General features: G+C 41.8%; 1 protein-coding gene across 1 annotated transcript in view; it reads left to right on the top strand.

Moving 5' to 3' along the window:
* Window positions 1-18,089, top strand: part of npffr2a (neuropeptide FF receptor 2a) — a 51,893-nt gene extending 33,804 nt beyond the window's left edge. The window contains exon 4 of the mRNA XM_010899528.4: window positions 16,613-18,089. Coding sequence (XP_010897830.1) covers window positions 16,613-17,471 — 859 coding nt within the window. The 3' untranslated portion in view covers window positions 17,472-18,089. The remainder of the gene's footprint in view (window positions 1-16,612) is intronic.
* Window positions 18,090-27,873: the final 9,784 nt, after the last annotated feature.

Here is a 27,873-nt window from a genome sequence, read left to right as displayed (position 1 = left end):
GTTATCTGAAAAGCAGTACTGGTATGTCAACTGTGAAAGTACTTATATAGTGACATGTTTTAAATGTTTTTTTGGGTCTGTATATCAGAAAGTGCAGAGAGTCAGCTATAATTTGAGGGTATTTTCATCTAAATTGGATAATGTAATTAGAAATTGAAGCCCTTCTACATAATCACCTGATGTTAGTCTCCCAAAAGTCTCCGGACATGTTAACATTATGTACTGTACCATAGTCATGTTTAGCACTGGATCGCATATCTTTTGCATGTGCTGATTTTCTGACAGATATCACCAGACACAGGGTGTCTTTACTGTTTTATCTGTCAGGCCTCAAGTCATTGTCCGTTCAATTATTGCTTTCAATCTTGTCTTGTGAAAAACAGGCAAAATGGGATTCAGTCTTGTTATGTGAAGACAGGCTAAATTTGATTCAGTCTTGTCTTGTGAAAAGCAGAATAAATTGGATTCAGCTTTGTCTTGTGAAAAGCAGCCTAAATTAGATTCAGATTGGGTGATTGACTAGGCCATTCAAGTACTTTTTACTTTTTGGCTCTGAAAAACTCTTTTGTAGGATTCGCAGTATTTGAGGTTATTGACCTGCTGCATGATGAAGTGCTGTCCAATAGGTTTAGAGGAATTTGTTTGCATCTCAGCAGACAAGACGTTTTGTGTTCAGTAGTATCATCATCAACTGAGAGAAGTAAGATAGTTCCAGTTCCATCATTTGTCTCATCTGTCAATAAGACTTCCATAAGATTTCCATAAGACATCTGTCAATAAAACTTCCAAAGCTAAAAAAATTAAATCTTGTGAAATATCACACAGCTAATTAGGTCAGTTTGCAACGGATCAGTAACATGATTGAGTATTAAAAGATCATTCCAGAGAAGATGGGTCTGTCAGAAATGAGGATGGGGAGTGGTTCACCACTCTGTGAAAGACTGCGTAGACAAATGTGCAACAGTTTAAGAATAATCTTTGGGGATCATACCAGCTACGGTACATAATATCATTAAAAGATTTAGAGAATCCGGTGAATAGCAGGTAATGTAGTAATAACTGCATTTCCTGTTTTTCTAAATCCACAATTTAATCAGGAATACTGCCAACTGCAGGCTGTTTTTTTGGTGTAGACCTATACTCAGCTTTTTTCTCTGTATTAGTTCATCCTGATAGCTTATTACTTTTTGCATTTAAATTTCATTATAAACAATGGAGTTGGACAGCTCTTCCTCAAGGATTTAAAAAAAGTGTGGAGTGTACGTGGGCATTCAGGGGATATCGAATGTATGTGGGGGTATGGGGACTGTGAAGTTTATGCGGTTGGTTCCAGGGCTATGGTGTGTATATGTGGGTTCTAAGGCTATGGAGTGTATGTGGGCGTTCTAGAGCTATGGAGTGTATATGGGGTTCTAAGGCTATGGAGTGTATGTGGGGGTTCTTGGACTATGGAGTGTATATGGGGTTCTAGGGCTATGGATTGGTGATCCTACAAGTGATAAAGGTCATTATTGGTTTTTTCTCATGTATCATGTGTCTTTTTGTTCTCCTGCCATGTTAATGGCTGTTTCGTTTACCTCTTCTGAAATTTTAAACATAATGACAAAACCTCAAGATGAAACATGTTTCAATGAAATATATTTATATTACCACGTCCTGGCAAGACAGGCCTACTGTGCCAATGAGATCCAACACTCTCTCTCCCTCATATATCACATTGTACCAGTGGGATCCAACACCCTCTCTCCCTCAAATGTCACATTGTAATATTTAGATCCAACACCCTCTCTCCCTCATATATCACATCGTACCAGTGGGATCCAACACTCTCTCTCGAAGCAACACCCTCTCTCCCTCATATGTCACATTGTAATATTTAGATCCAACACCCTCTCTCCCTCATATGTCACGTTGTACCAGTGAGATCCAACAACCTCTCTCCCTCATATGTCACGTTGTACCAGTGAGATCCAACAACCTCTCTCCCTCATATGTCACGTTGTACCAGTGAGATCCAACAACCTCTCTCCCTCATATGTCAAGTTGTACCATTTAGATCCAACACCCTCTCTCCCTCACATGTCACGTTGTACCAGTGAGATCCAACACCCTCTCTCCCTCATATGTCACGTTGTACCAGTGAGATCCAACAACCTCTCTCCCTCATATGTCAAGTTGTACCATTTAGATCCAACACCCTCTCTCCCTCATATGTCAAGTTGTACCATTTAGATCCAACACCCTCTCTCCCTCATATGTCACGTTGTACCAGTGAGATCCAACAACCTCTCTCCCTTATATGTCACGTTGTACCATTTAGATCCAACAACCTCTCTCCCTCATATGTCAAGTTGTACCATTTAGATCCAACACCCTCTCTCCCTCATATGTCAAGTTGTACCATTTAGATCCAACACCCTCTCTCCCTCATATGTCAAGTTGTACCATTTAGATCCAACACCCTCTCTCCCTCATATGTCACGTTGTACCAGTGAGATCCAACAACCTCTCTCCCTCATATGTCACGTTGTACCAGTGAGATCCAACACCCTCTCTCCCTCATATGTCACGTTGTGACCTGAATCTGTAGACAATGTACTGTACAGGATCTATTTACACTCTCTCTGTATATACAAGCTGATGTGAATGTTCCTCACTAAATTGGAAATCTACTCTGGTAAACTGAATAAATTCATAACTACATCGTTCTGGATTCCTCTCATTTTCTGAATTTCTACAACATGTCTGAGTCTCCCTACTGATTGGGTGAAGTTTCTCATCTGAAGTCACACCTGGTCCCCTGGGAAAGAAATTATTAGTACAAAAACATTTAGCATTTCCACATTCCAAAATCATCATAAAACGCATCAATCAGTAATTTATTTTCAGCCTAGATTTGTATGTAATGATTTCTCTGAATAGCATAATTGATGTTTAATATGGGGTATTTTGTTTGTTCCTTCTGTATTCTGTCAGTTATATAAGAAATGAAGACATTTGGCAGCCCCTGTTGTTATGCTGTCCTTGAAACAATGTTTGAAGTATATGTTTGGGTTGTTTGATGGCCTTCTGGGTAGATTTCTGGCAATCCAGTGTGAGTTGGAAAAAAAGGAAGGAATCTCTGGTGTTGTCATGCCATTGGGTTGGCCAACTGACAGTCCTTTGGGACTGACCTAATGACCATATAGTGCCAAGGGCCTGCACTATAAGATTGTGTAGTGAATAAAAAAATAATTAACATTCGTATTCCTACTAAAACTGGAAAAACCCTTGTCCTGTCTGTATGTAATACATTATACAATTACAGTGTGCGCACAATTGTTAGGCAAGTTGTATTTTTGAGGATTCATTTCTTTATTGAACAACTACCGTGCTTTCCGTCAATCCAAAATGTTAATAAACCTCAAACCTGAATATTAAAGAAAGTAAAAGTGAGGTTTTGGCTTTCTAAGGAGAATATGTGTGTACAATTATTGGGCAACTATTAATGTGCAGAATTATTGTGCAACTAAATGAAAAACGAAAAAGTTCCCATCTCACTCCAAAAATTTACAAATAAACATTTTTATGAATAAAAAATTACTAATGTGACATCTCAAAAAATAAATTATAATCTGTGACCAATATAGCCACCCTTCTATTCAATAACAGTCATAAGCCTTCCATTTATGGAGTCTGTCAGTTTCTGGATCAGTTGACCATCAACTTTTTGTGCAGCAGCAACCACAGACTCCCAGACACTGTTCAGAGCAGGGACGTCACTAGAAAAACGGGGGTCTGGGCCTACTCCCCAAAACATATTTTCATCATGTATTTTTAGAGTAACAACAGGTATGAAATCTATCAAAATAAGGTTACTTTTTGGTCAAGGTTGGATAAAAGTATACCTTTCTCATAGTTTGTGTTAGACACTGATCTAATATGACTTAAATTCTATCTAAAAAAAGAAATTAAAGTCCACTTTGTCTTCATCCATCCAAAACGTCTGTACTATTTTGTCTAAATACTCTTGTCAACTATAGTTTGTAGTAAATTAACATCGACATATAAAATACAGTGGGTATAGAAAAGAATCACCACCCTTTAAAATAATCAAATGTTTTTGCTTTGCAGCCTTTAATGAAGACAGACATAGTTTTGTTTCATTCTATTTACTCAGTGCAACTTATAACATCCAAGTGAAAGATATAACACCAACATGTCAGAAAAAAACAAAAAAATACAAAAACATAATAACTGAGTTGGAAAAAGGATCACCCCCTTGAGTCAGTATTTTGTTGAACCACCTTTTGCTTTAATTACAGCCTTAAGTCTGTTGGGATTGACCACTCTTCTTTGTAGAGCTGCTCAAGTTCAGTTAAATATGATGGTGACCGTTTGTGGACTGCTGTCTTCAAGTAATTCCATAGATTTTCAATGGGGTTTAAGTCCAGGCTCTGACTAGGCCATGCAAGGACATTCACCTTTTTCTCCTTCAACCACTGTGTGGTCAGTTTTTCTGTGTGCTTTGGGTCATTGTCATTTTGGAAGGTAAATCTTCCCATTGACAACTTTCTGGCAGAGAACAGCAGATTTTCCTCAAGAATTTGACAGTATTTTGCCCCATCCATTTTGCTCCAGTCCCTTCTGCAGAGAAACAACCCCATAACATGATATTACCACCTCCATGCTTTACTGTAGGAATAGTGTTATTTGGATGGTGAGCTGTATTGGATTTTCGCCAGACATATCGTTTGGCGTTGAGGCCAAATAATTCAATTTTAGTCTCATCTTACCATAACACCTTTTTCCACGTGGCCTTAGAATCTTCAAGGTGCGTTTGGGCAAAGCTCAGTCGTGACTGCATGTGGCCTTTCTTGAGGAGTGGCTTTTTTCTTGCAACCCTCCCATACAAGCCACATTTGTGGAGAATTTGTGATAGTGTTGTCACATGCACACAATGACCACTCTTTGTCATGAATTCCTGCAACTGCTTCAGAGTTGCTGTAGGCCTCTTGGTAGCCTCTCTGACCAGTTTCCTCCTGGCTCTTTCATCCAGTTTGGAGCAACGTCCTGACCCAGGGAGGTTGCCCATGTGAAATAGAAATATCCCAAAGTAATTAGATGCCATAAAACAATTACTAGTACTGTTATATAGTTAGCCTTTCAGTAAATATGTTATTCAGCGTTTGTCTACTTAAAACACATGGTCCAGTGAACAAATTTAGAACATGGAAAACATTAAATAATACTGCATATTCATTTTTGTTGGATTAGATTACAATTGTGGTTGCCTTGCCTCTTTGCATTCTAGAAAAATCTTGTGGCTTTTTGAGCACCTGTGCGCTCAATCAAATTTGTTAACTGAACAAGGTGTTCATTGCAGTGACAAGAAGCTGGTGCCATATTCACAAAACATCTTAAGGTTAAAAGTAACTCTTAACCTACTAATTTAGGAGTAACTCTTAAAAAAAACAATGGATGTGTCAGTCTGAACTTTAGGATGGACATTTTTGGCCTAAGTATTTCAAAAAACGTTTCAGCACTAAAACAAGCTCCTAAATCTGTGAATAGTTAGGAGTAGTGAAGCCTAAGTCACTAAGACGATATCCCAAACATTCCTAAAGGCTGCTGCTGGCAATCCACCTCGTAATTTGGTCTACATTTTAGAAATACCTAATGACAGACGCTGAGCTTTTAAAATGGTTAATAGCGAGGGTATTATGATTAGATTCAACTTTATTGTCACTGTAAAAGTTCAAGTAAAGTACAATGAAATGCAGTTAGCATCTAAACAGAAATGCAAATAGAAGAGGGCAGAAGATTTAAAAGTATTTACAAGTATTAAGTATAGTGAATGTTACAGGTGGGATAATACTGGTGCAGGTTCAGGCAATTCTAAATGGCATTGTAGATGTGCAATCGAGGCAAAAACCAGCATGTGCAACCGGGGTGCAGACATGGCAGCAATGAGGTCCCAGAGGTAGACATGCTTATGTAACAACTGTAAAAATCCAAGTATCATGGCAGTACTAAATGTGCAAAGAGGCAAATTGAATGTGCAAGGTGAATGCGCAACTGAAATGCAGGGATAGCAGCAGTGAGGTTCCCGAGGTAGACACATACCAGTAACAACACAAAACTTTAATTATCAGACTTAGCAAGGGAGTGTCAGAGTAGTACAAAGGGAGTAGTGCAACAAGGTCCCTGGGAGGCGGGGGGTATGGTTAGTGATGGGTCAAAGATTTCACAGAGTTCTCTGGGTCATAGAGTTAAGCAGGGGTACAGTAGATGGGAAGAAACTGTTCCTGAGCCTGCTGGTGTAGGAATGAAGAGACCTGATAGGAGGAGGGCAAACAGTTTGTGGCATGGATGTGAAGGGTCTCTGATGATGCCGCGTGCCCTGTGCAGACACCACTTGCGCTGGAGATCTACAATGGCAGGAAGCTGGGCACCAGTGATGTGCTGGGAGGTTTTCATCCCCCATTGTAGGGCCTTCTGGTCAGCCACGGAGCAACCAAATACCAGTTTGTCACAATGCTCTTTATTGTGCAGCGGTGAAAGTGATCATAGTAGAGCTATTGAAGCAGTCACTTCACCAACAAACAGAAACAACCCCATAACACTGGAGATCAAGGTTGTGACAACTCTATGCTACTTGGCCACAGGGAAAATCCAGCTATGCAGTGCAGACAAACTACGCATATTTTAGTCATCTATGAGTAGAATATTATATCAAACATTTAATGCACTCCCCAGACCCCATATCGTCCGAAAGATCTTTTGGTTTCCTCATTTGCCAATTACAAAGAAACAAAGCCGACGTCATGGCCAAACTGTAGCTGGACCACCTGCTGTAGTTGGTGCTATGGATGGGGCACATAATTACACAAATTATTGCACCATCAAAAGATGGACATGACAAGCTGCCAGGCATATAAGAGACTGACAATTAGCTGAACATATCTTGACTAGTCAGTATATCATACTTGGTTGCATGTTTAATCAGTGACACTTGCGCTACATTTTTATTTTAATATCTTTATTTCAATATGGCAACATGACACCTACAGTATTGCTATGATGAATTCACTGACAGAAAAACCTCCCCATATCAGCCAATTACTGTAGGCATAATAAGTAGGCTTGTTTGTGGAACATGACATCATCCATAGCAAGAGTCAACCCTGCTCTTTCTCTTTGATTAAGACTTCTCCCCATTCCTCAGTAAAAGTTGGTCTTAGCAGCTGTGTGAATAGGTTTTAAGAGGAAACTCTCAGCTAGCAACTTTTAGTACTGTTTAGGAGTCCTAGTGGTAAAATAACATGTTTTGTGAATGCGGCCCCTGAAATCCAACTCTCCAGTGTCCGCCAAAAGTTGCTGTGATGAGTCAGCAATTAATAACAAAGTGAAAATATTTCCTTTTAATACAAATTCACCTTTACTTTAATGACTGTCATAGTTAGTGACAGTGCAAATTTGGCACCATTTCATTTGACTGACAAAAGAGACTTTCGTTTGTTAGCAACAATCAGACTATTAAAATATGTGCTGAATGATTATTAATTCAGCTTTGAGTTTAAGGTGAATCCATCACTCTATTTATTCAGATTCAGTTAGTTCAGAGCAGGGCATGGGTTTGGTTTAAGCTTTGGTGGGGACACGTTTCTAACCACCCAATAATGTCTGTAGCTCTGCCCTGTCGCAAAGAAACTAATGGAATTATTCCTGTAATCACACCTCCCTCAAACACTATTTCAAAACTAGATCTAACACTTCACTGTTATAATAACTATTTATTCAATTATAAGATCTTCTGTGACCTTGTTCCTCCCTCTCTCTTCCTCTGTATCGCTGCTTTGAGCAACTGCCATGTCTTAATTCACCAGAGAAATATAAAATGTATGCATGCTCTTTACATGACTGCTTCATTTGTAAATTATTTCTACATATTCTTGGACAATCATTATCAACTGTGCGTAAACTCCCATCCAGCAAATGTGGAACAGCTAGGACTGTACATACATTTTATTTGAGGAATGTCAGTTGCAGGTTTTATAGTTTACATTTTACTGTTTATCTCCTCCAAAGACTGATTGTTGGATTGTGCAGTAAGCCCACAGTCTGTATTTGGAGATGTTAAAAGGTAACATCTAAATCCTGCTGTATCAAAAAAAACATATATATATATTTTTTTTGCCTCAACTTTGTTGGAAGAGTAACCAGATCGAGGAGATATTAGGGCTTTTTAATATAACACTGTTGTGTCTTTCCAGACTAGTCTAAATAAAGAGCACCATTCTGTTCCAGTATTCTGGAGCCTTCCTTTGGGGCTCTGGTATTGTCTATGTATCAGAGAGCCAGCTTATTGGCAGGGCTACACTGCCAGGACCTAACAGTAACCCAAACTGAGCAGTTCAACAGCATTTCTTTCCAGTGACAATGAGAAAGTTGTTCAGCAACTAGTTTAAACTACTACTATCATTTCTGCCAGGTGGCACAGACACCGTTTTTCCCTTTTCATTATTATCCCCTTTATCAGAATTACTTTTTTATTAAACCAATCGTTAGCAGCTTCAACTACATTCTACTGACTTCATTATCAACATCTCTGATTTACCAGATAATGCTTTTTTCAGAAACATTGGACATTACTTGCCTGTATACCAACATATTGCTTGAAGGTGGCCTAGACTCTTCACGCTTATGCACGCTCAAAAACATGAAGGGAACACTTAATTCAATCAAATCAATCAATCAAAATGTATTTATAAAGCGCTTTTTACAACAGCAGTTGTCACAAAGTGCTTTACAGAGACACCCGGCCTTAAACCCCAAGGAGCAAACAACAGTAGTGTTGAATTTCAGTGGCTAGGAAAAACTCCCTAAGAAGGTCGAATTTTAGGAAGAAACCTAGAGAGGACCCAGGCTCAGAGGGGTGACCAATCCTCTTCTGGCTGTGCCGGGTGAGATATTAAGAGTCCAATTGGAATAATAAATAAATTTCTCTTGGCTAAATCCAGAGTATATTTGATTTTAGACTAGGTCAGAAGTATGACCAGGTGGACAAGGACAGGAACAGCAACGGTCCCCCCAAACCAGGTAATCCGCAGGTGTGGACCAGGACCTCATCTCCTTCTAAAATTTAAAATTGGAGGAAACTGAGAAAAGTTAGTAGTACATCCCTCATGTCCCCCAGCACAATAATATAGCAGCGTAACACCTTGGAAACTGAGACGGGGGGGTCCGGTGACACTGTGGCCCTACCCGGGGGAGGCCCCGGACAGGGCCCAACAGGCAGGAAATCAATCCAACCACATTGCCAGGCATCAACCAAAGGGACACCCACCAACCGCAACCCCCCTGAATGAGGGCCGAGTATTACTAGTAGCGTACAGCCCAACTGCACAAGTGCGCAATAGAGAGTCAACAACAAGCCAGTGACTCTTCCCCCGAAGGGCATTGGAGGGAGGGCATCCCAGTGGTGACGAGAGCCCACCTGGCAAGACAGCAAGGGTGGACAGTATCAAGCCTACTGGTCACCTTCACGCCCCCGGGCCAGGCTACACCTAATTATAAACCGTGCTGTAGAGATGAGTTTTTAGTAGACACTTGAAAGTTTGCACTGAGTTTGCATTTCTAACCTTAATTGGCAGATCATTCCACAGGAGTGGAGCTCTATGAGAAAAGCTCTTAATTCACACATCGGGTCTCGATAAACAAAATATATTAAGGATCTTTACTGTACATTGTGTAATTAGTTAAGAACAAAATGATGTAACAACAGTCAATGGAAAACCAAATCACCAACTGATTGAGGGCTGGATTCAAACTCACACACATCAAAGTAAACAATTGAAATCACAGGCTGTTCCAACTTGCGTGAATTTCATCATATTGTGACTCAGTAGTGTGTGTGGCCCCTGCTCAGTAGCAGTGTGATCAGACCATAGCCTGGGCGGCTGTAGTCTTTGATGATGTTCTGTGCTTTCCTAAGGCATCGTGTATGGTAGATGCCTTGCACAGAGTGATGATGGCAGACGATGATGCCTGCATTACCGCCTACATCAGGCAGTAATGCAGCCTGAGAGGATGCTTTTAATGGTGTACCTGTAGAAGTTGGTGAGAGTTTTTACAGACATGCCAAACTTCTTGAGTCTCCTCAAGAAGTATATTGGTTTATGGGCAGTTTTCTCTGCCAGTCAATGGCATCAATGCCTTCATTATCCAGGAACTGCCTACACACTCTGGCCACATGAGGCCGGTCATTTTCCTGCACCAGGAGGAACCCAGGGCCCATTGCACCAGCATAAGATCTGATTATGGGTCTAAGGATTTTATCCCAGTACCTAGCAGCAGTCAGGGTACCGTTGGCTAGCACGTGGAGGTCTGTGCAACCCTCCAAGGGATATGCCTCCCCAGACCCTCAAACCGGTCATGCTGGATGATGTTGCTCCATAACATTCACCACGGCATCTCCAGACTCTTTCACGTCTGTCACAGGTGCTCCGTGTGAACCTGCTCTCATCTGTGAAGAGAACCGGGCGCCAATGGTGGACCTGCCAATTTTGGTGTTCTCTGGTGAATGCCAGTTGGGCAGCATAGTGCTGGGCTGTGAGCTCAGGTCCCACTAGAGGATGTCAGGCCCTCATGCCACCCTCATGGAGTCTGTTTCTGACAGTTTGGTCTGAAACATGCAAACCAGTAGCCTGCTGGAGGTCATTTTGTATGGCTCTGGCAGTGCTTCTCCTGTTCCTCCTCACACAAAGTAACAGATATCGGTCCTGCTGCTAGGTTGATGCCCTACTACGGCCCTGTCCAGCTCTCCTCAGGTAATGGCCCATCTCCTGAAATCTCCTCCATGCTCTTGAGACTGTACTGGGAGACACAGCAAACCTTCTTGCGATGGCACATATGGATGTGCAATGAGCTGGACTACCTATGCAATCTGAATGGGTGTCAGGTACCACCTCATGCTACCAGTAGTGACAAACACACTAGCAAAATGCAAAACTAGAGAAAAATCAGTCAGGAAGGATAAGGAGAAACCAATTGTCTGTACCTACCACCTGTAAAACCATTCCTTTTTTGGGGGTTGTCTTGCTGTTGCCTCTCCAGTGCACCTATTGTCACTTTCATTTGCACCAAAACAGGTGACATTGATTCACAATCACTTGTGCTTCCTAACTGGACAGATTGATATCCCTGAAGTTTCATTGCCTTGGTGTTATAATTTGTGTCCCTTAATGTTTTTGAGCTGTGTATTTACAAAATGAGTTTCTGCCATTCTTCTTAACCAATCATCATTTGGCTTCACGTCTTCAAATACAACAATTTCATCTTCACCAATGACTATCACTTACATGTACAAGGCTTGTATTTTACTTGCACAATTACTTGCACCTAATTATAACAAATTTATTTGTTGGTTATTTTGAAATAAATTATATTCTCTGACCCCAATGTACTACCTGTATTTAGAGAACCTTCATTTATCATCTTTAAGCGCTCCAGCATTTGAGGGACTGATTGTTTCATGTCTACCTTTTAAGCACAGCAGCTCCTTGGCCTCAAACTCTATTGATTACACTATATCACATGGCAACTACCGCTAAAATAGCTGTGCCGAATGCAACAAAACCTATTACTAACATTTATTAGAAAAAAAAATAATTTGATTAGTGAACATATGATCCACAGATATAAACACTACTATCCTGTTGCTGTTCATTTTCTTGAATGATAACAGTAATGCCACACTATGGTTCTGTGGTATTGAGCAAGTTTGTTTTCCACCTAGAGGAGCTGACAGAATATATATTAAGACAAAGCTTTTTGGATTTGTACCCTAAATACTCTTCTAGTGGTTAAATAGATTAGAGCACCAATCAGTCCACTGTGAGGCAAATCATTTACATATGGAGGGCATTTAACATAACAGCAACTTGGCCTAGAAGTGGACGCCCTACCAAAATATCCCCAAGAGTCACAAGAAACAATGAATAAGGTAAATGCCAACCCAGATATAAAATCTAGAGATTTGCAGACCTCCCTTAGTGGATCTCCACAATGTTGAACTGTGCATGCTTCATCAATATGAAAAACGCTGAATCAAAATGTCATTCATGGGACGGTTCCTAGGAACAAGCCTCTGCTGTCAGAAAAGAACAAAACTGCCCATCATAACTTCGAGATCATCTGGACAAAACTGGACAGGCACTTTTGTCCTACTTATCGACATAGAATAGTAGCTAAAGCACGATGGACGGAAAGCAAACAGCCTTTGCATGCCTGGCTTGCTGAGGCGATATACTAGATATACAAAATACAGAGCTGTCAAACAAAATTGAAAGCTTTAGTAACTGCAATAGTTACACATTCTTTGTAGCTTAGTGATCACAGCACTTAACGCAAATCTTCGAACCGATCACATTTGCAGATGAAGGCCAGAGAGCCCCCCCAACATTTCCAACAGCAGATGAAGGCAATAGAGCTAGCCTACATTCCCAACAGTTATTAGTAAAGGACAGTATTGGGAAGCATCTTACCCAAACTATTTTTGGGGGACAAATAATTCTTGCAGGGAGGCAATGTCCCTGTGTCACCGAGTCTGTATACATGATTAAGGGAATAATACATAAAAGGCAAAAAATAATAGAATACAACAGTACATAATACATAGAGGGCAAGACTAACATGGAAAACACCTAAGACAACTAACATGATGTAAAATCAAAGCAGTAAGAAGTTAAGAGAAATCAAATAAAACCAACAACAAAAACACAGTAAGAGGACATAAAAAATAAGTAAAGAGTGGACTTGACAAAAACCAAGGGACAACGTCAGACTAAACTAAAACCAAGAGAAAACAATTATATATTTAAAATTGTCAATGGTGGAACGGGACTTAATGTGGGTGTCACATTTTAGAAAGGGAGACGGAGGAAGGCGCAGAATGTCAAAGCGTTTCTCTTAAATAAACAAAAAACTAAGAAAGCAAAACGGAGTGCCGGGCACTACAAGATACTCAGGCAATCAGGAACACAAACTATGACAGGCACACAAGCACAATGGCCAACCGCGATAGGGAGAAAATGGCCAAACTAAATACACAGACAAACGAGGAGAACAGAAACAGGTGGGGGCTAAACACAGGTGAAATGAATAAACTGATTAACTGAAACAAGAACAGGAAAGACAAGACAGGGACAAACAGAAAACACGAAGTGGAACGTTCCCTTCAGGCAGGGACCATTACAGTATCTCCCCCCATAAAAAATATGTTTTCACATTTACAAGTGCTATTTTTATTTGTGAGTTGTGATGAACATATGCACAAAATCTTTATATATATTTATGAATATTGAGACACATCTAACTCCATAGTCTATTCTCTGGACAGGTTTGTGCACACGTAAATGAACCACATTTGTTAAATTAACATTGAAAGTATATACTTTTTCTGTTTTGTTTTTGTCATTTATTTGGAATGTATTATACAAAACTGGGGTTCAGAAAAGGATTCTGAGATTATTTTTATATTTTATATAAACATAATGACCATCTCTGTAGGGTTAACATACTGCACTGTATATTCAGCTAATTTCTAACTTCTTTATGCCTGACCAAGGTCTCTGACTAAAATGTTGCACCTTTTCATTTAACTAGCAAAAGTGTGCAAGATTACCTTTTTCCATATGTTCTTTTCTCATGTACAACCATGTTTCCAAAAAAGTTGGGACGGTGCATAAAATTCTAATAAAACCAGAATGCAATGATGTGCGAATCATTTATCCCTCTATTTAATTGAACATAATACATCCCCATTTCCCAAAAAAGGGGGATGCTCTGTAACAGGGACGTCACTAGAAATTAACGGATGGGGGGGCTAAGCCTCGGTTTGGGGGGTCTGGGCATACTCCCCTAAACATATTTTCATCATGTTTTTTGAGAGTAGCAACGAATGTATCATTAATCAAAAGAAAGTTATTTTTGGTCAAGGTTGGCTAAAAGCACACGTCTCATAGTTTGAGTGAAACACAGTTTTGCTACTGTGTTCTGTTGAAACTGAAGAATTTACCTTAACTAATCTCGTAGAACTCCTATTATCGTTGACTACTATTTACAGAAGAGAGTGCTTCAGATGAGTGTATTATGTAAAAGGCATCACACTCTACCGAACACTCTACTGAACACACTGCCAAATGAACCCAATTTTATATATATTTTTTACAATTTGTAAGAAGTTTAGGATGCGATGGAATGTGTGACAAAAAAATAAAATCACTGAGAAAATATATTGACTGATTATTGATTTATTTAGGGGTGGCTAATTAATAATTTAGGGGGGCTAAAGCCCCTCTAAAACAGGCCTAGTGACGTCCCTGTTCTGTAGAATGCAAAGAAAATCAGAATCCTATGATTCGCAATTAATTTAAAAACTATATTTAATTGAACATTATACAACCCAAATCATTTGAACCCTATATTTAATTGAACATAATACACCCAAATAATTTAAAATAGCAAAAAGGGTTTTTCCTAAAAGGGCTTCCTCTAAAATGTTATCATTGTAACGTAAGAACATTTCCATAATACATATTGGATGTTTCACAACATTTGCTCAACAGAAAAGCTGGGTGCATGTTGAGTTACTTTGATACTGACAGACAATACAATGTTAACAACAAATTACTCAACTAACAATATACAAAAACATACCTCTGGCTGAGAAAAAAGAATCTCAACCATTTTCTCTGGGTTTCAGTTGGTTACATTTCCAACACTCCTTTAGTATTAACATGTGCTCAGTGTGGCAAGTCTAGCATCTTTAAACACTGAAATGTTGCTGATGTTACAAGAATAGGAACCAAGCAAACCTAGTTCTGCCAGCCTGTGATTAGAAGGGATGAATGTTGCTGTCCCTGGCTGAATTCGATCTGCGGTTTCCTATCTGGCAGACTGGGTCTTTAAGCTGTAATGCTATTTATACAGCTGGTGTAGAGAGGTGGTGTCTGTTTACTTCTGGATTGTCAAACCAATTAGTCGAAAATCCATGGTTCTCGAAACTATTTCCTTACATCTGCTAACATCCAAACCAACAACAGGTATAACAGGGTCACTACACTACATTCAACACGTTTAATTAGAAAGAGATTACTGTAGACGTCAAACTAAGAGCCAGCTTCTCCCCATAGGACAGTTTAATGGGGGACAGGCTGTGCTGTGTCACCCTATCATTGGTCATTAGTTTACACATTCCTCTAGGTGGTTCATTCACTCAGACACACACTCTTACATTCATACTCACACATATACACAAACACACAGCTAAATCCCCCCTGCTCATGTGGGTGTGACATCAATGAGCTGAAAGCCACAACTGACCTCTCCAGTGTTTGTGTTTGAAGTAATTCAGAGCTAAGCCAGTTATTTTCAGCCACATGCCAGTTGAATCTAGAAGACTGAATCTGACAGACATTATTTGATTTAGAGCATCCATTATCCATGCTGTATCTGCTGTTTTGCATCTCATTAACACAGATGTGCTAACACACACACGACCAAATTAACTTTCCTTACTTTACGTTATACTTTGTGTCTTACATTGTTGTTATTTCTTTTTCGTTTATATGTTTACCTTTGCAATATCTACATCTTAAAGTTTTTGTTAAACGTATGTAAATGCTAAAGGTTGGTCTAGAATGTACTCCAGGAAGATTACTGTAGCTATTGCCATTGTGTCATCTAATGGGATTCATCATCCTGTTCCAAAATCATCTCTGTTTTAGACTCAACCTCCTGATTCTAAACTCATCTTAACAGACCTGACTTTGACTCCTCAAACCCTAACCCGTTCTCTACACCACCTGAAGCCCGTTTTCTACACCACCTGAACCCCGTTCTCTACACCACCTGAAGCCTGTTCTTTACACCACCTGAACCCTGTTCTCCTCAACACCCAAACCCCGTTCTCCTCAACACCCAAACCCTGTTCTCCTCAACACCTTAACCCCGTTCTCCTCAACACCCAAACCCTGTTCTCCTCAACACCCTAACCCCGTTCTCCTCAACACCCAAACCCTGTCCTCCTCAACACCCAAACCCCGTTCTCCTCAACACCCAAACCCTGTTCTCCTCAATACCCAAACCCTGTTCTCCTCAACACCCTAACCCCGTTCTCCTCAACACCCAAACCCTGTTCTCCTCAACACCCAAACCCTGTTCTCCTCAATACCCAAACCCTGTTCTCCTCAACACCCTAACCCCGTTCTCCTCAACACCCAAACCCTGTTCTCCTCAACACCCTAACCCCGTTCTCCTCAGCACCCAAACCCTGTTCTCCTCAACACCCGAACCCCGTTCTCCTCAACACCCAAACCCCGTTCTCCTCAACACCCGAAACCCATTCTCCTCAACACCCGAACCCCGTTCTCCTCAACACCCGAAACCCGTTCTCCTCAACACCCGAACCCCCTTCTCCTCAACACCCGAACCCCCTTCTCCTCAACACACAAACCCCATTCTCCTCAACACCCAAACCCCCTTCTCCTCAACACCTGAACCCCCTTCTCCTCAACACACGAACCCCGTTCTCCTCAACACCCTAACTCCGTTCTCTGTCATTCTGCAGGTTCCGCTGCATCGTTTACCCCTTTAAGCAGAAGCTGACCATCTCTACGGCAACCCTGATTATCGTGATCATCTGGGTGCTGGCCATAGCCATTATGTGTCCCTCTGGGGTAATGCTGCAGGTCACCAAAGAGCACACCATCCGGGTGTTTCTGGGGGATGGTAATGTAACTAGTCCTTTTTATTGGTGCAGGGAGAACTGGCCCAATCAGGATATGAGGAAGATATACACAACAGTTCTGTTTGCAAACATCTACCTTGCTCCCCTGTCTCTCATTGTTATTATGTACGCACGCATCGGCATCACACTCTTTAAGACTGCTGTCCCCACGGGGGGCAAGCCTGGGCATGAGACCAGGCACATTGTGTCTAAGAAGAAACAACGTGTGATTAAAATGCTGTTGATCGTTGCTCTGCTCTTCATCCTGTCATGGCTGCCCTTGTGGACACTGATGATGCTGAGTGATTATGCCAGCCTCACAGAGCGTCAACACAGAGTGATCAACATTTATATCTACCCCTTCGCTCACTGGCTGGCCTTCTGCAACTCCTCTGTTAATCCCATCATTTACGGCTTCTTCAATGAGAATTTCAGACGAGGTTTCCAGGCCGTATTTAAGTTCCAGCTGTGTGCAGTGGGGGGTCAACGCAGGAATACCTACTCTCACAGACTGCAAGGGAACTCTGTGCTCCCTGCCAACCCCCCCATCTCCACAGAACCAATCTCCCTCAATAGTCTGGAAAACCACACCGCCCGCCGAAGTCATCATGCCAACCATGTCAATGAACAGGACCTTGTCATGGAGGACTTGGAAAAGGTATCACCTAGTAATGCTGGAATGGAGGCAGTCTCTCTCTGAGGACAACATCACCAGCAATTATATATAGATATAAAGGGGATATCAGGAATCAAGCCCTGTTTCTACTCACCAAGAGTCAAACACGATAAAAAACTAATATATGTATACCATTTGTAACTCTGTGACATTTAGAGGATGTTGAACACACTATATTCTTAGTTTAGCACAATAGCTGGAGGTTTCCAGGAACGGCTAGCCTACTCCTCTCAAAAACATGGAAATAGACTAGGATGGGAGGTTAGCCATTCTTATTCTAACTACACAGATTAATTCTAGAGTAGCACCACTACATCCAACCCTACATATTAGTCCTAAAGCGCAACTACACCCTGGGTATAATATATAGCTAGACATGTGGGTCTCTGGTTCAACTACACCCTGGGTATAATATATAGCTAGACATGTGGGTCTCTGGTTCAACTACACCCTGGGTATAATATATAGCTAGACATGTGGGTCTCTGGTTCAACTACACCCTGGGTGTAACGGCTTCGAGGGAAGGAGAAGCAGGATAATGAGGCAATGCGTGTTTGTTGTGTTTAATATAGCAGCGAAGCTCAACAGCACTCTTTGCATAAAGAGAGACAATAACACACAAAGACAGGGGAAGCAGAGGGAACATATATACTGGGGGGAATGATGAAGATGAGAACCAGGTGCGCTAGACGAGACACAGGTGAAATGCATAATGAGATGGGCGGTGGTGTCAGAAGGCCGGTGACGTCGAACGCTGGAGCCTGTCTGCTGCAGGGGGAGGTGAGGCAGCAGAGGGCGCAGTTGTCACAGTACCCCCCCTAGCCGCGCGACGACACCACCCCTGGGGCCGACTAGGGGACGCGGAGCAGGGCGATCCATGCAACGGCGATGGAAATCACGTATGAGAGCAGGAGCCAGGACGTCCCTCACCGGAACCCAGCTCCATTCCTCCCAAAGTAATTAGATAAACCTCCTGTAGTAATTTGAGAAGCCTAAAAATTTTGCACGTCCTTCACCGTGGTTGGGGTCGGCCAATTACGCACGCCGTCAATGTGATGCTCCTCCATAGCCACACCTGTGCTGGAAAAACGATACCCCAAGAAGGACACAGACGACTGGAAAAACAGACACTTCTCGGCTTTCACGTACAGGTCATGCTCCAGCAGTCTAACAAGCACCCTGCGTACCAACGAGACATGCTCAGCACGGGTGGTTGTGTATATCAAGGTGTCATCGATATACACCACCACGCCCTTGCATAACATGTCCCGGAACACATCGTTGACAAAGGATTGAAAGACTGATGGAGCATTCATCAAACCGTACGGCATTACTAAATACTCATAGTGGCCGGAGGTGGTGCTAAAGGCTGTTTTCCACTCATCCGCTTCCCGGATACGTACCAGGTTATAGGCGCTCCTGAGGTCTAATTTGGTGAAAAAGCGGGCCTCGTGCATACTCTCCACCTCCGCAGAGATCAAAGGGAGAGGGTAGCGGAACTAGAATGGTGATCTTGTTCAGCGCCCGGTAATCGATGCACGGGCGCAAACCACCGTCCTTCTTTTTCACATTCTAGTTCTGTGACTTGGAGGGCCTAATGTATCCCTGTTCCAGTACTTCCTTAACGTCCATGGCCTCCGTTTCGGTACGGGACAGTGGATACACGTGACCCTTAGGGTGTGCGGCTCCATCAATGAGGTCAATCGCACAATCCCCCGGCCTGTGTGGCTGCAATACAGTGGCCTTAGCTTTGGAAAAAACTGCAGCCAAGTCCCTGTATTCCGGGGGAATTGGCACTGTCTGGACTCTCCACCGAGGCCGAGCCAACGGAAACACCCAAACACCTACCTTGACACTTCCGCGACCACCCGAAAGACCCTGACTAGACCAGGAGATAATGGGGTCATGTAGGGACAACCAGGGACAAACCCAAAACGACAGGGAACGTGGGCGAGTCGATAACATGAAAGGAGATGGTTTCACTGTGTTGGCCGCCGGTGACCATAAGGAGAGGGATATTGCATTGGGTGACCAAACCCGACCCTAGTGGCCGGTTGTCCAAAGCTCTCATGGGTAGGGGGTGGTAAGGACTTGAAGGGGAATGTGTGAACGTAGAGCGAAGGACATACCCATGAAATTCCCAGCTGCGCCTGAATCTACCAGCGCAGGTAGGAGACGAGCGAGGAGATCTTCTGGGCGTCTGTCGGCGCAGGATGCATTGCCTGGAGCGCGATGTCCACTTGCAGCAGGAAACCCTGGCAGCGGTCCGCCGTCCCGTCGTAGTCCCTGGGCAGCGGGATGTGCATCGCCCCCACGATGGGTTAGGGTTAAATGGGTTAGGGAGGTGGAAAGACGGGCGGTGCTGTAGGGTTCTGCTGGCTCAGCTCTAGGCGCTGTACCGCTTTCAACACAGTTTCCATCGTGGCGCCTAGGCCGGCCAGCATAGCAGAGTGTACCTTAACCGCTTCCGCAACACCGGCCTCGCCTTCGGCTCCTTGTTGCTACATTTCTTTTTGTAGGTGTGTTATTCTGTAACGGCTTCGAGGGAAGGAGAAGCAGGAGAATGAGGCGATGCGTGTTTGTTGTGTTTAATATAGCAGCGAAGCTCAACAGCACTCTTTGCATAAAGAGAGACAATAACACACAAAGACAGGGGAAGCAGAGGGTACATATATACTGGGGGGAATGATGAGAATGAGGACCAGGTGCGCTAGACGAGACACAGGTGAAGGCCGGTAACGTCAAATGCTGGAGCCTGTCTGATGCAGGGGGAGGAGAGGCAGCAGAGGGTGCAGTTGTCACACTGGGTATAATATATAGCTAGAAATCTGGGTCTCTGGTTCAATTACACACTGGGTATAATATATAGCTAGACATCTGGGTCTCTGGTTCAACTACACCCTAGGTATTATATATAGTAGGGGTGTCACAATATACTGGTATTGAAAATAACCATGATATTTAAAAATATATATATTGATATCATGTTAATAATGCACATAATAATATTGTATTCACTAGGCAAAACTTGTTCTTTTTGTACACTTTTATTTATTTATTTATACAGACTCTCTCCACCTCCATACACTCCTATTTTTTGTGTACTTCATTAGCGAAAAAAGAGACAAAACGCAATAAACAAAGTTGAAGATGAATTTGTGACAGTGCTAATATGCTGCTCAAAATAATTAAGGGAACACAATCATTACAGTATAATACAAAGTCTATTAGACTTCAGGGATATCAATCTGTCCAGAAGCAAGCAATTATGTCACTTGTTTTGGTGCAAATGAAAGTGACAACAGGTGCACTGGAGAAGCAAGAACAAGACTACCCCCAAAAAGGGAATGGTTTTGCAGGTGGTGGCCACAGACAATTGCTCTCTCCTCATCTTTTCCTGACAGATTCTTCTCTAGTTTTATATTTTGCTAGTGTCCTTGTCATTACTGGTAACATGAGGATATAAACAGCTTAAACAGAATATGTAATACATTTCCCCATATTTTGTAACAAATTATTACTGTATATAATGCGGTGATTATTACAAAATGTGGGAGTTGGATTTTTTTTTTATGAAAATCACAATAACATAATAAAAATGTTTATTTTATGCATTCTAGCATTAATCAAACTAATGCAAAATTATTTTGAAAATATGCTATTGATCTACTGTACTAACTGTACCTTTCGTTGGCCGAAACTATGTCTAGTGTCACTGTATTCCTCAGCTTAATAGAAACTGTACTTGAAGTTTCAACTGCATGACACTGACATACTTACACAAACACAGTAATGGTAATACACACATATGTCAGGACATACATGCATGCGTGCACACACACACACACACACACACAAACACACTAGACTGTTAAATGCTTTTGACTAATAAATGGTTAAACATCTCACTGTGTGAAGAAATGGACATGTGGCATGAGATATATTATTTGGGAAGTTTCATTTTCCTTAATTGTTAGAATTGTAACTGTACAGATGAAGACATCCATTTTGATTGGTTATTACGTAATGACCCATATTATTTCATTTTCATCCATAAAAAGTCCTACTCCCACATTTTATAGTAATCACTGCATTATGTAATAATGTATTCCAAAATGCGGGGAAATGTGTGGCATATTGCATTCAAGCAGTTTTTTAAACTGCGGCAAATTATCAAAAACTGTGGGTGTTGTTACATAATGAAGTGAACATTTATTACATTTTGTCAAGTTATTACATAATGCAGTGTTAATGCAAAATGTGTATTTACAGACCTGCTGCTGTATAGGTTGAAGAGACTATGACCTGCTACTGGAATGGGTTAAAGTCTATATGAATGCTCTCCAGAATTATTGCAACCTAGCTTTGTTTGAAAAAAAGGCTGTGAAAAAGTGTAATTGCTGTTTATTTGCTTGATTTTTACACTCATCTGAGCTTAACCTTTAAGTCAAACATTTTCAAAGAAAATCGTGGTCAAGAAAAATATATTTTATTAGACATGCTTTTGTCAAGATAACCACTCCATTTGGTCTCTTGATTAGATTCCACTTTGTCATTGAACATGTGCAAGTAAAGTACAACAAAATGCAGTTTTTGTCTAACCAGAAGTGCACATATAGGAGGGCAGAAAATGTACAAGTCCTGATCCATTTCTCAATGGCATTCTCATCATCATCATCATTTTCTTCCGCTTATCCGGGGCCGGGTCGTGGGGGCAGCAGGCTAAGCAGAGATGCCCAGACTTCCCTCTCCCTAGAAACTTCCTCCAGCTCTTCCGGGGGGACACCAAGGCGTTCCCAGGCCAGCCGGGAGACATAGTCCCTCCAGCGTGTCCTAGGTCTTCCCCGGGGTCTCCTCCCAGTGGGACGGGCCCGGAACACCTTCCCGGGAAGGCGTTCTGGAGGCATCCGAAACAGATGCCCAAGCCACCTCAGCTGACCCCTCTCGATGTGGAGGAGCAGTGGCTCTACTCTGAGCTCCTCCCGGGTGACCGAGCTTTTCACCCTATCTCTAAGGGATTGTAAAGACACCCTGCAGAGAAAGCTCATTTCGGCCGCCTGTATCTGGGATCTTGTCCTTTCGGTCATGACCCAAAGCTCATGACCATAGGTGAGAGTAGGAACATAGATTGACCGGTAAATCGAGAGCTTCGCCTTGCAGCTCAGCTCTTTCTTCACCATGACAGACCAATACATCAACCGCATTACTGCAGAAGCTGCACCGATCCGTCTGTCAATCTCCCGTTCCATCCTTCCCTCACTCGTGAACAAGACCCCTAGATACTTAAACTCCTCCACTTGAGGCAGGCACTCTCCACCAACCTGAAGTGGGCAAGCCACCCTTTTCCGACTGAGGACCATGGCCTCGGATTTGGAGGTACTGATTCTCATCCCCACCGCTTCACACTCGGCTGCAAACCGTCCCAGTGCATGCTGAAGTTCCTGGTTTGAAGGGGCCAACACGACAACATCATCCGCAAAGAGCAGAGACGAAATCGTGTGGTCCCCAAACCTGACACCTTCCGGCCCCTGGCTGCGCCTAGAAATTCTGTCCATAAAAATTACGAACAGAACTGGCGACAAAGGGCAGCGTCCAACATGCACTGGGAACAAGTCTGACTTACTGCCGGCAATGCGGACCAAGCTCCTGCTTCAGTCGTACAGGGACCCGACAGCCCTTAGCAAAGGACCCAGGACCCCATATAAGCACTCTCCACAGGATGCCGCGAGGGACACAGTCGAATGCCTTCTCCAAATCCACAAAACACATGTGGATTGGTTGGGCAAACTCCCATGAACCCTCCAGCACCCTGTAGAGGGTATAGAGCTGGTCCAGTGTTCCACGGCCCAAACGAAAACCACACTGTTCCTCCTGAATCCGAGGTTCTACTACTCAATGGCATTCTGAATTTGCAATCAAGGAAAATTGAAGGAGTTGGGTAGCATGTGAAACTGAAACGCAGGGATAACAGCAATGATGTTCCCGAAGTACACGTGTATGTAATAACAGAAAATGCAAGTACAGTACAGTGACAGTTCTAAGTGTAAAATGAAGGAAATTTTAAGGTGCAAATCGGCATGTGTAAATGAAATACAGGAATAGCAGTGATTTTTTAAGGCAGTGACTGAGTCCAGTCGTACAAAGTGTGGGTGTGGTTGGTGATGTGTCACAGAGTTCAGCAGGGTTACAGTAGATGGAAAGGAACTGTTCCTGGGCCTACTGGTACAAGAATGGAGAGACCTATATCGCCTGGCTGATGGGAGAAGGGCAAACAGTTTGTGGCATGGTTGTGAAGGGTCCCTGGTGATACCGCACCCTGTGCAGACACTGCTTGCACTGTAGGTCTACGATGGCTGGGTGCTGGGTACCCATGATGTGCTGGGCGGTTTTCACCACCCATTGCAGGGCCTTTTGGTTGGCTAGGAAGCAACCACCAAACCACACTGTGGCGCAGTTAATCAGAATGTCCTAGATTTTGCAGCTGTAAAAGTTCACAAGGACCTTTGAAGACAGGTGGGCCTTCTTCAGCCTCCTCAAGAAGTACATTCGCTGCTGAGACTTTTTGACCAGGGTTGAGGTGTTAAGGGTCCAGGAAAGGTCCTTGAAGATGTGGACACCCAGGTATTTGAAGCTGGACACGCTCCACCTCAGTGCAATCAATGAGAACTGGGGCGTGACTGCAGCCTTTTGATTTCCTGTAATCCACAATGAGCTCCTTGGTTTTCTTTGGATAAAGGGCCAGGTTGTTATCAGTGCAACATGCTGCCAGGCACTTAACCTCTTCTCTGTAGGCTGACTTTGTCACTGATCAGGCCTACCACCATGGTGTCGTCTGCAAGCTTGACGATGGTGTACAGGAACAAAGTTGTGGGTGAAGAGGGAGTACAGGAGAGGGCTCAGCACACAGCCTTGTGGAACACCAGTGTTCAGGATCAGGGTGGAGGAGGTGAAGTTGTCTAACCTGACAGACTGGAGTCTGTTGGTTAGGAAGTCTAAAGTCCAGTTGCAGAGAGAGGGGCTGATCCCCAGATCATGGAGTTTGTTGACCAGCCAAGAGGGGATGACCATGTTGAATTCTGAGCTAAAGTCTATGAACAGCATTCTCACATAGGTGTTGGTTTTGTCCAGGTGGGTCAGGGCAGAGTGCATTCACCCTGCTCAGTGCAGACAACACATCTGCAGTGGATAGTCTGGTGGGGGGCCACTCGGGGGGAATTCAGCTTTAATAACTGTCTCTTTGTTGTCCCTGTCAAAGCGAGCGTAGAACCTGTATAACTCATCGGTGATGGGGAAGTCGTTGGCTGTGGGGTTCAATAGTCTGTGATGACTTGTTATGTTTGATAAGGTAGGAGAACACATAGGAAGGGATTTGAGACCATTCCTCTGTACAGAAACTCTCCAGATCCTTCAGAGAACTTGATCCTCGACTCTTCTCTTCAGCTCAGGAGACTGTGATTGCCATTGCGGAAGCTTGATCCTATGACAAGTGAATTATCAAATATTAAGGCCTGGGCATGCTTTTCTATTTTCATTGCTGAATTTGGTGAAAATATGTGAAAACTAATGGGTTTGATTCAATACTTCCTCAAACTGTTTTCAATCAAGAAACTAAAAAAGGGGGAAATGGCAATATTAATAGGGGGCAGTGGAGGGCGGTGGGTTTAGATGCAATCTGCTAAAGAAGAAGAATAGACAAGGAGAAACAAATATTAAAGCTATCAGGTAAGGAACGCCATTTGGGTCTTTGCATTGCAAAATTACATAACTGTATTTAACGTGTCAAAGAGGTTTATTGAATCAGTAATTTAATACGAACAAAGTCATAATTATTTAATATGTACATAGTGGTTACAGTATCACTTGTAATGCACATCTCACAGGTACCTATACCATTATGTTGGACTGCTGACCCATAAAATAATTACTTAAAAAGCTAACTAGCGAGTGAATATAAACAACGTTCTCTCGTAAAAAAATCTGCCTCTGGTTAAGTCCACTAGTTAGGTCCTCTAGTTATTGTAGGTCCTGGATCTTGTCTGTTTAGCTGGGAAAGCTGGCCAGAAAGAAAAGCTAACTGATGAATGCAAATTATGTTATTTTCCAATAATGTTCTTTCTTTTCTAAAAAAATAAAATCAATGACATAATCCGTTTCAGTTACACAACTAGCAAGGTGTTATCATGTCATAATATCTGTACACTGTTATCATTCTTGGTCGTGTTAACACAAGTATAAGTCTATAGCTTTAGCTGTTAAAATTACGTTACTTATCTTTGGGGAAACAGGGCTAATAAACCAAACAACCAAGCATACCCTCATGACAATGAAGCATACCCTCATGACAACCAAGCATACCCTAATGACAACCAAGCATACCCTCATGACAACCAAGCATACCCTAATGACAACCAAGCATGGCCTCACGACAACCAAGCATGCCATCATGACAACCAAGTATGACTTGATCACAATGAAGCATACCCTCATAAAAATGAAGCATGCCATCATCACAACAAAGCATGCCCACACCTTTAGTCTCCGGGCAGAGACAGACAGTATTTGGCCAACAATCTCCTGATACTTAATAGTGTTCATGTTGTCATCTATCCTAATTAGGCTCCTAGGCCTTTATAAGTAAAACAGCCCACAACTTCACAGATCCACCATCATACTGTACTTCACAGATCTACCACCATACTTCACAGATCCACCACCATCATACTGTACTTCACAGATCTACCACCATACGTCACAGATCTACCACCATACTGTACTTCACAGATCTACCACCATACTTCAGATCCACCACCATCATACTGTACTTCACAGATCTACCACTATTTTTCACAGATCTACCACCATACTTCACAGATCCACCATCATACTGTACTTCACAGATCTACCACCATACTTCACAGATCCACCATCATACTGTACTCCACAGATCTACCACCATACTTCACAGATCCACCACCATAATTCACATTGGGATTATGTTATTTTCTACATGACCATGGCTTTTTTAATGAAAAATCCACCTCTGATGTTTGCTGCCAAAACGCTACGATTAAGTCTCATCAGGCCATAGAAACTGGTTTTCAGGTGTGTTGCTAACTTTCATTGTATGATTTGTGAAGATCAACAACCTTTTGTCAATTTATTTGTGTGTTCTCTGGCTTCCCATGTTGATGGATGACTAAGGGAATTTCTATATAATATTTATAACCCAGTGTAACAGGATATCATAATAAACAAATAATTTACATCCATTTTTTTTTTATTACATTAAATGACAGTAATTGTGGCATGTATGTTTTTGGACAAAATCATTATTTATTTTTTCTTTGAAAATCCTTCACTAAATCAAAGGTTAGATTCTTATGTTTGTTGAGAGTAAGATCAAGCTGATAACATTATAAAAACATTTTTACAGGCAATAATTCTCACTAAATAACCTGCTAATCTACAGGGTTTTAGAGATGAAAACCCATTACTTGATGAGGGTTAAAGACAATATAACATTCTAGAGTGAAAGAGAAAATAACCACAAAATAATGAATCGTGATGAATTTGTTCAATGACAAAATGCAGTAACAATGTTAAGGGAACTAGACCAAAATAATGGTGATAACATGGAAACGGCTGCCATTTTCAGAAACATTTCTACATTTACGCTACTTTTTATATGTGTATTTCGTGTTATATTGAGATGAAAATTGGAGTTTGGTGCTTATATCGATATCAACCCGAATATATATCTATGCCACCGTATATAATAAATGAGTATTACAACCAAATAAATAACAACCACCACCTATATACTATTCATGTTATGAATATAATGTAGCATTTACAAGTCACTTCTGAACCTGAAATTGGACTTCTGGGACCACATTGTCGTTCGATTACAGTAAATAAATGATATATTCCTGTGTTTTAAGTTTGTAGTATAAAACTTTAATTTTGATTTGTTGCTTTTGATTTCAAGTTATTATCAGTTATAATGAGTTGAGGCTACATTTCTATTTGGAAGATATACTGACTTTATTATGATGATAGTGTTGTCCCTGGATGTTATTTCAAGAGTAATCATTATTGTTGTTATTTTTTATGGTAGTATTACATTACATATTATACTGGACAAGTTCTAGGAAAGGTTTGGCTATTATTCATTCAGAGTATGTTGTATTTAGGTTAGATATGTAGCATCCAACAAGGCTGTCAGTCTGTTTTCAAGATGTTTTATGTGTTTTCTGATTGTGTCTGGTTTTCATGTGCCACTACTGTGATTTCTCTCTCTGTAAATAAAATACAGATTAAACACAGGTGAAATTACATTAACTTGGATCTTGCATTTAACATAGTACAGTTTATTAATGTTTACTAACTATTCAGACTTCTTCACTCTTTCAACATTTTTTTATGT

Source organism: Esox lucius, chromosome 13 (assembly GCF_011004845.1).
Source record: "Esox lucius isolate fEsoLuc1 chromosome 13, fEsoLuc1.pri, whole genome shotgun sequence".
NCBI classification, from domain to species: domain Eukaryota; kingdom Metazoa; phylum Chordata; class Actinopteri; order Esociformes; family Esocidae; genus Esox; species Esox lucius.
The sequence above is the reverse complement of the archived record's forward strand: the minus strand, read 5'-3'. Positions and strand labels throughout refer to the sequence as shown.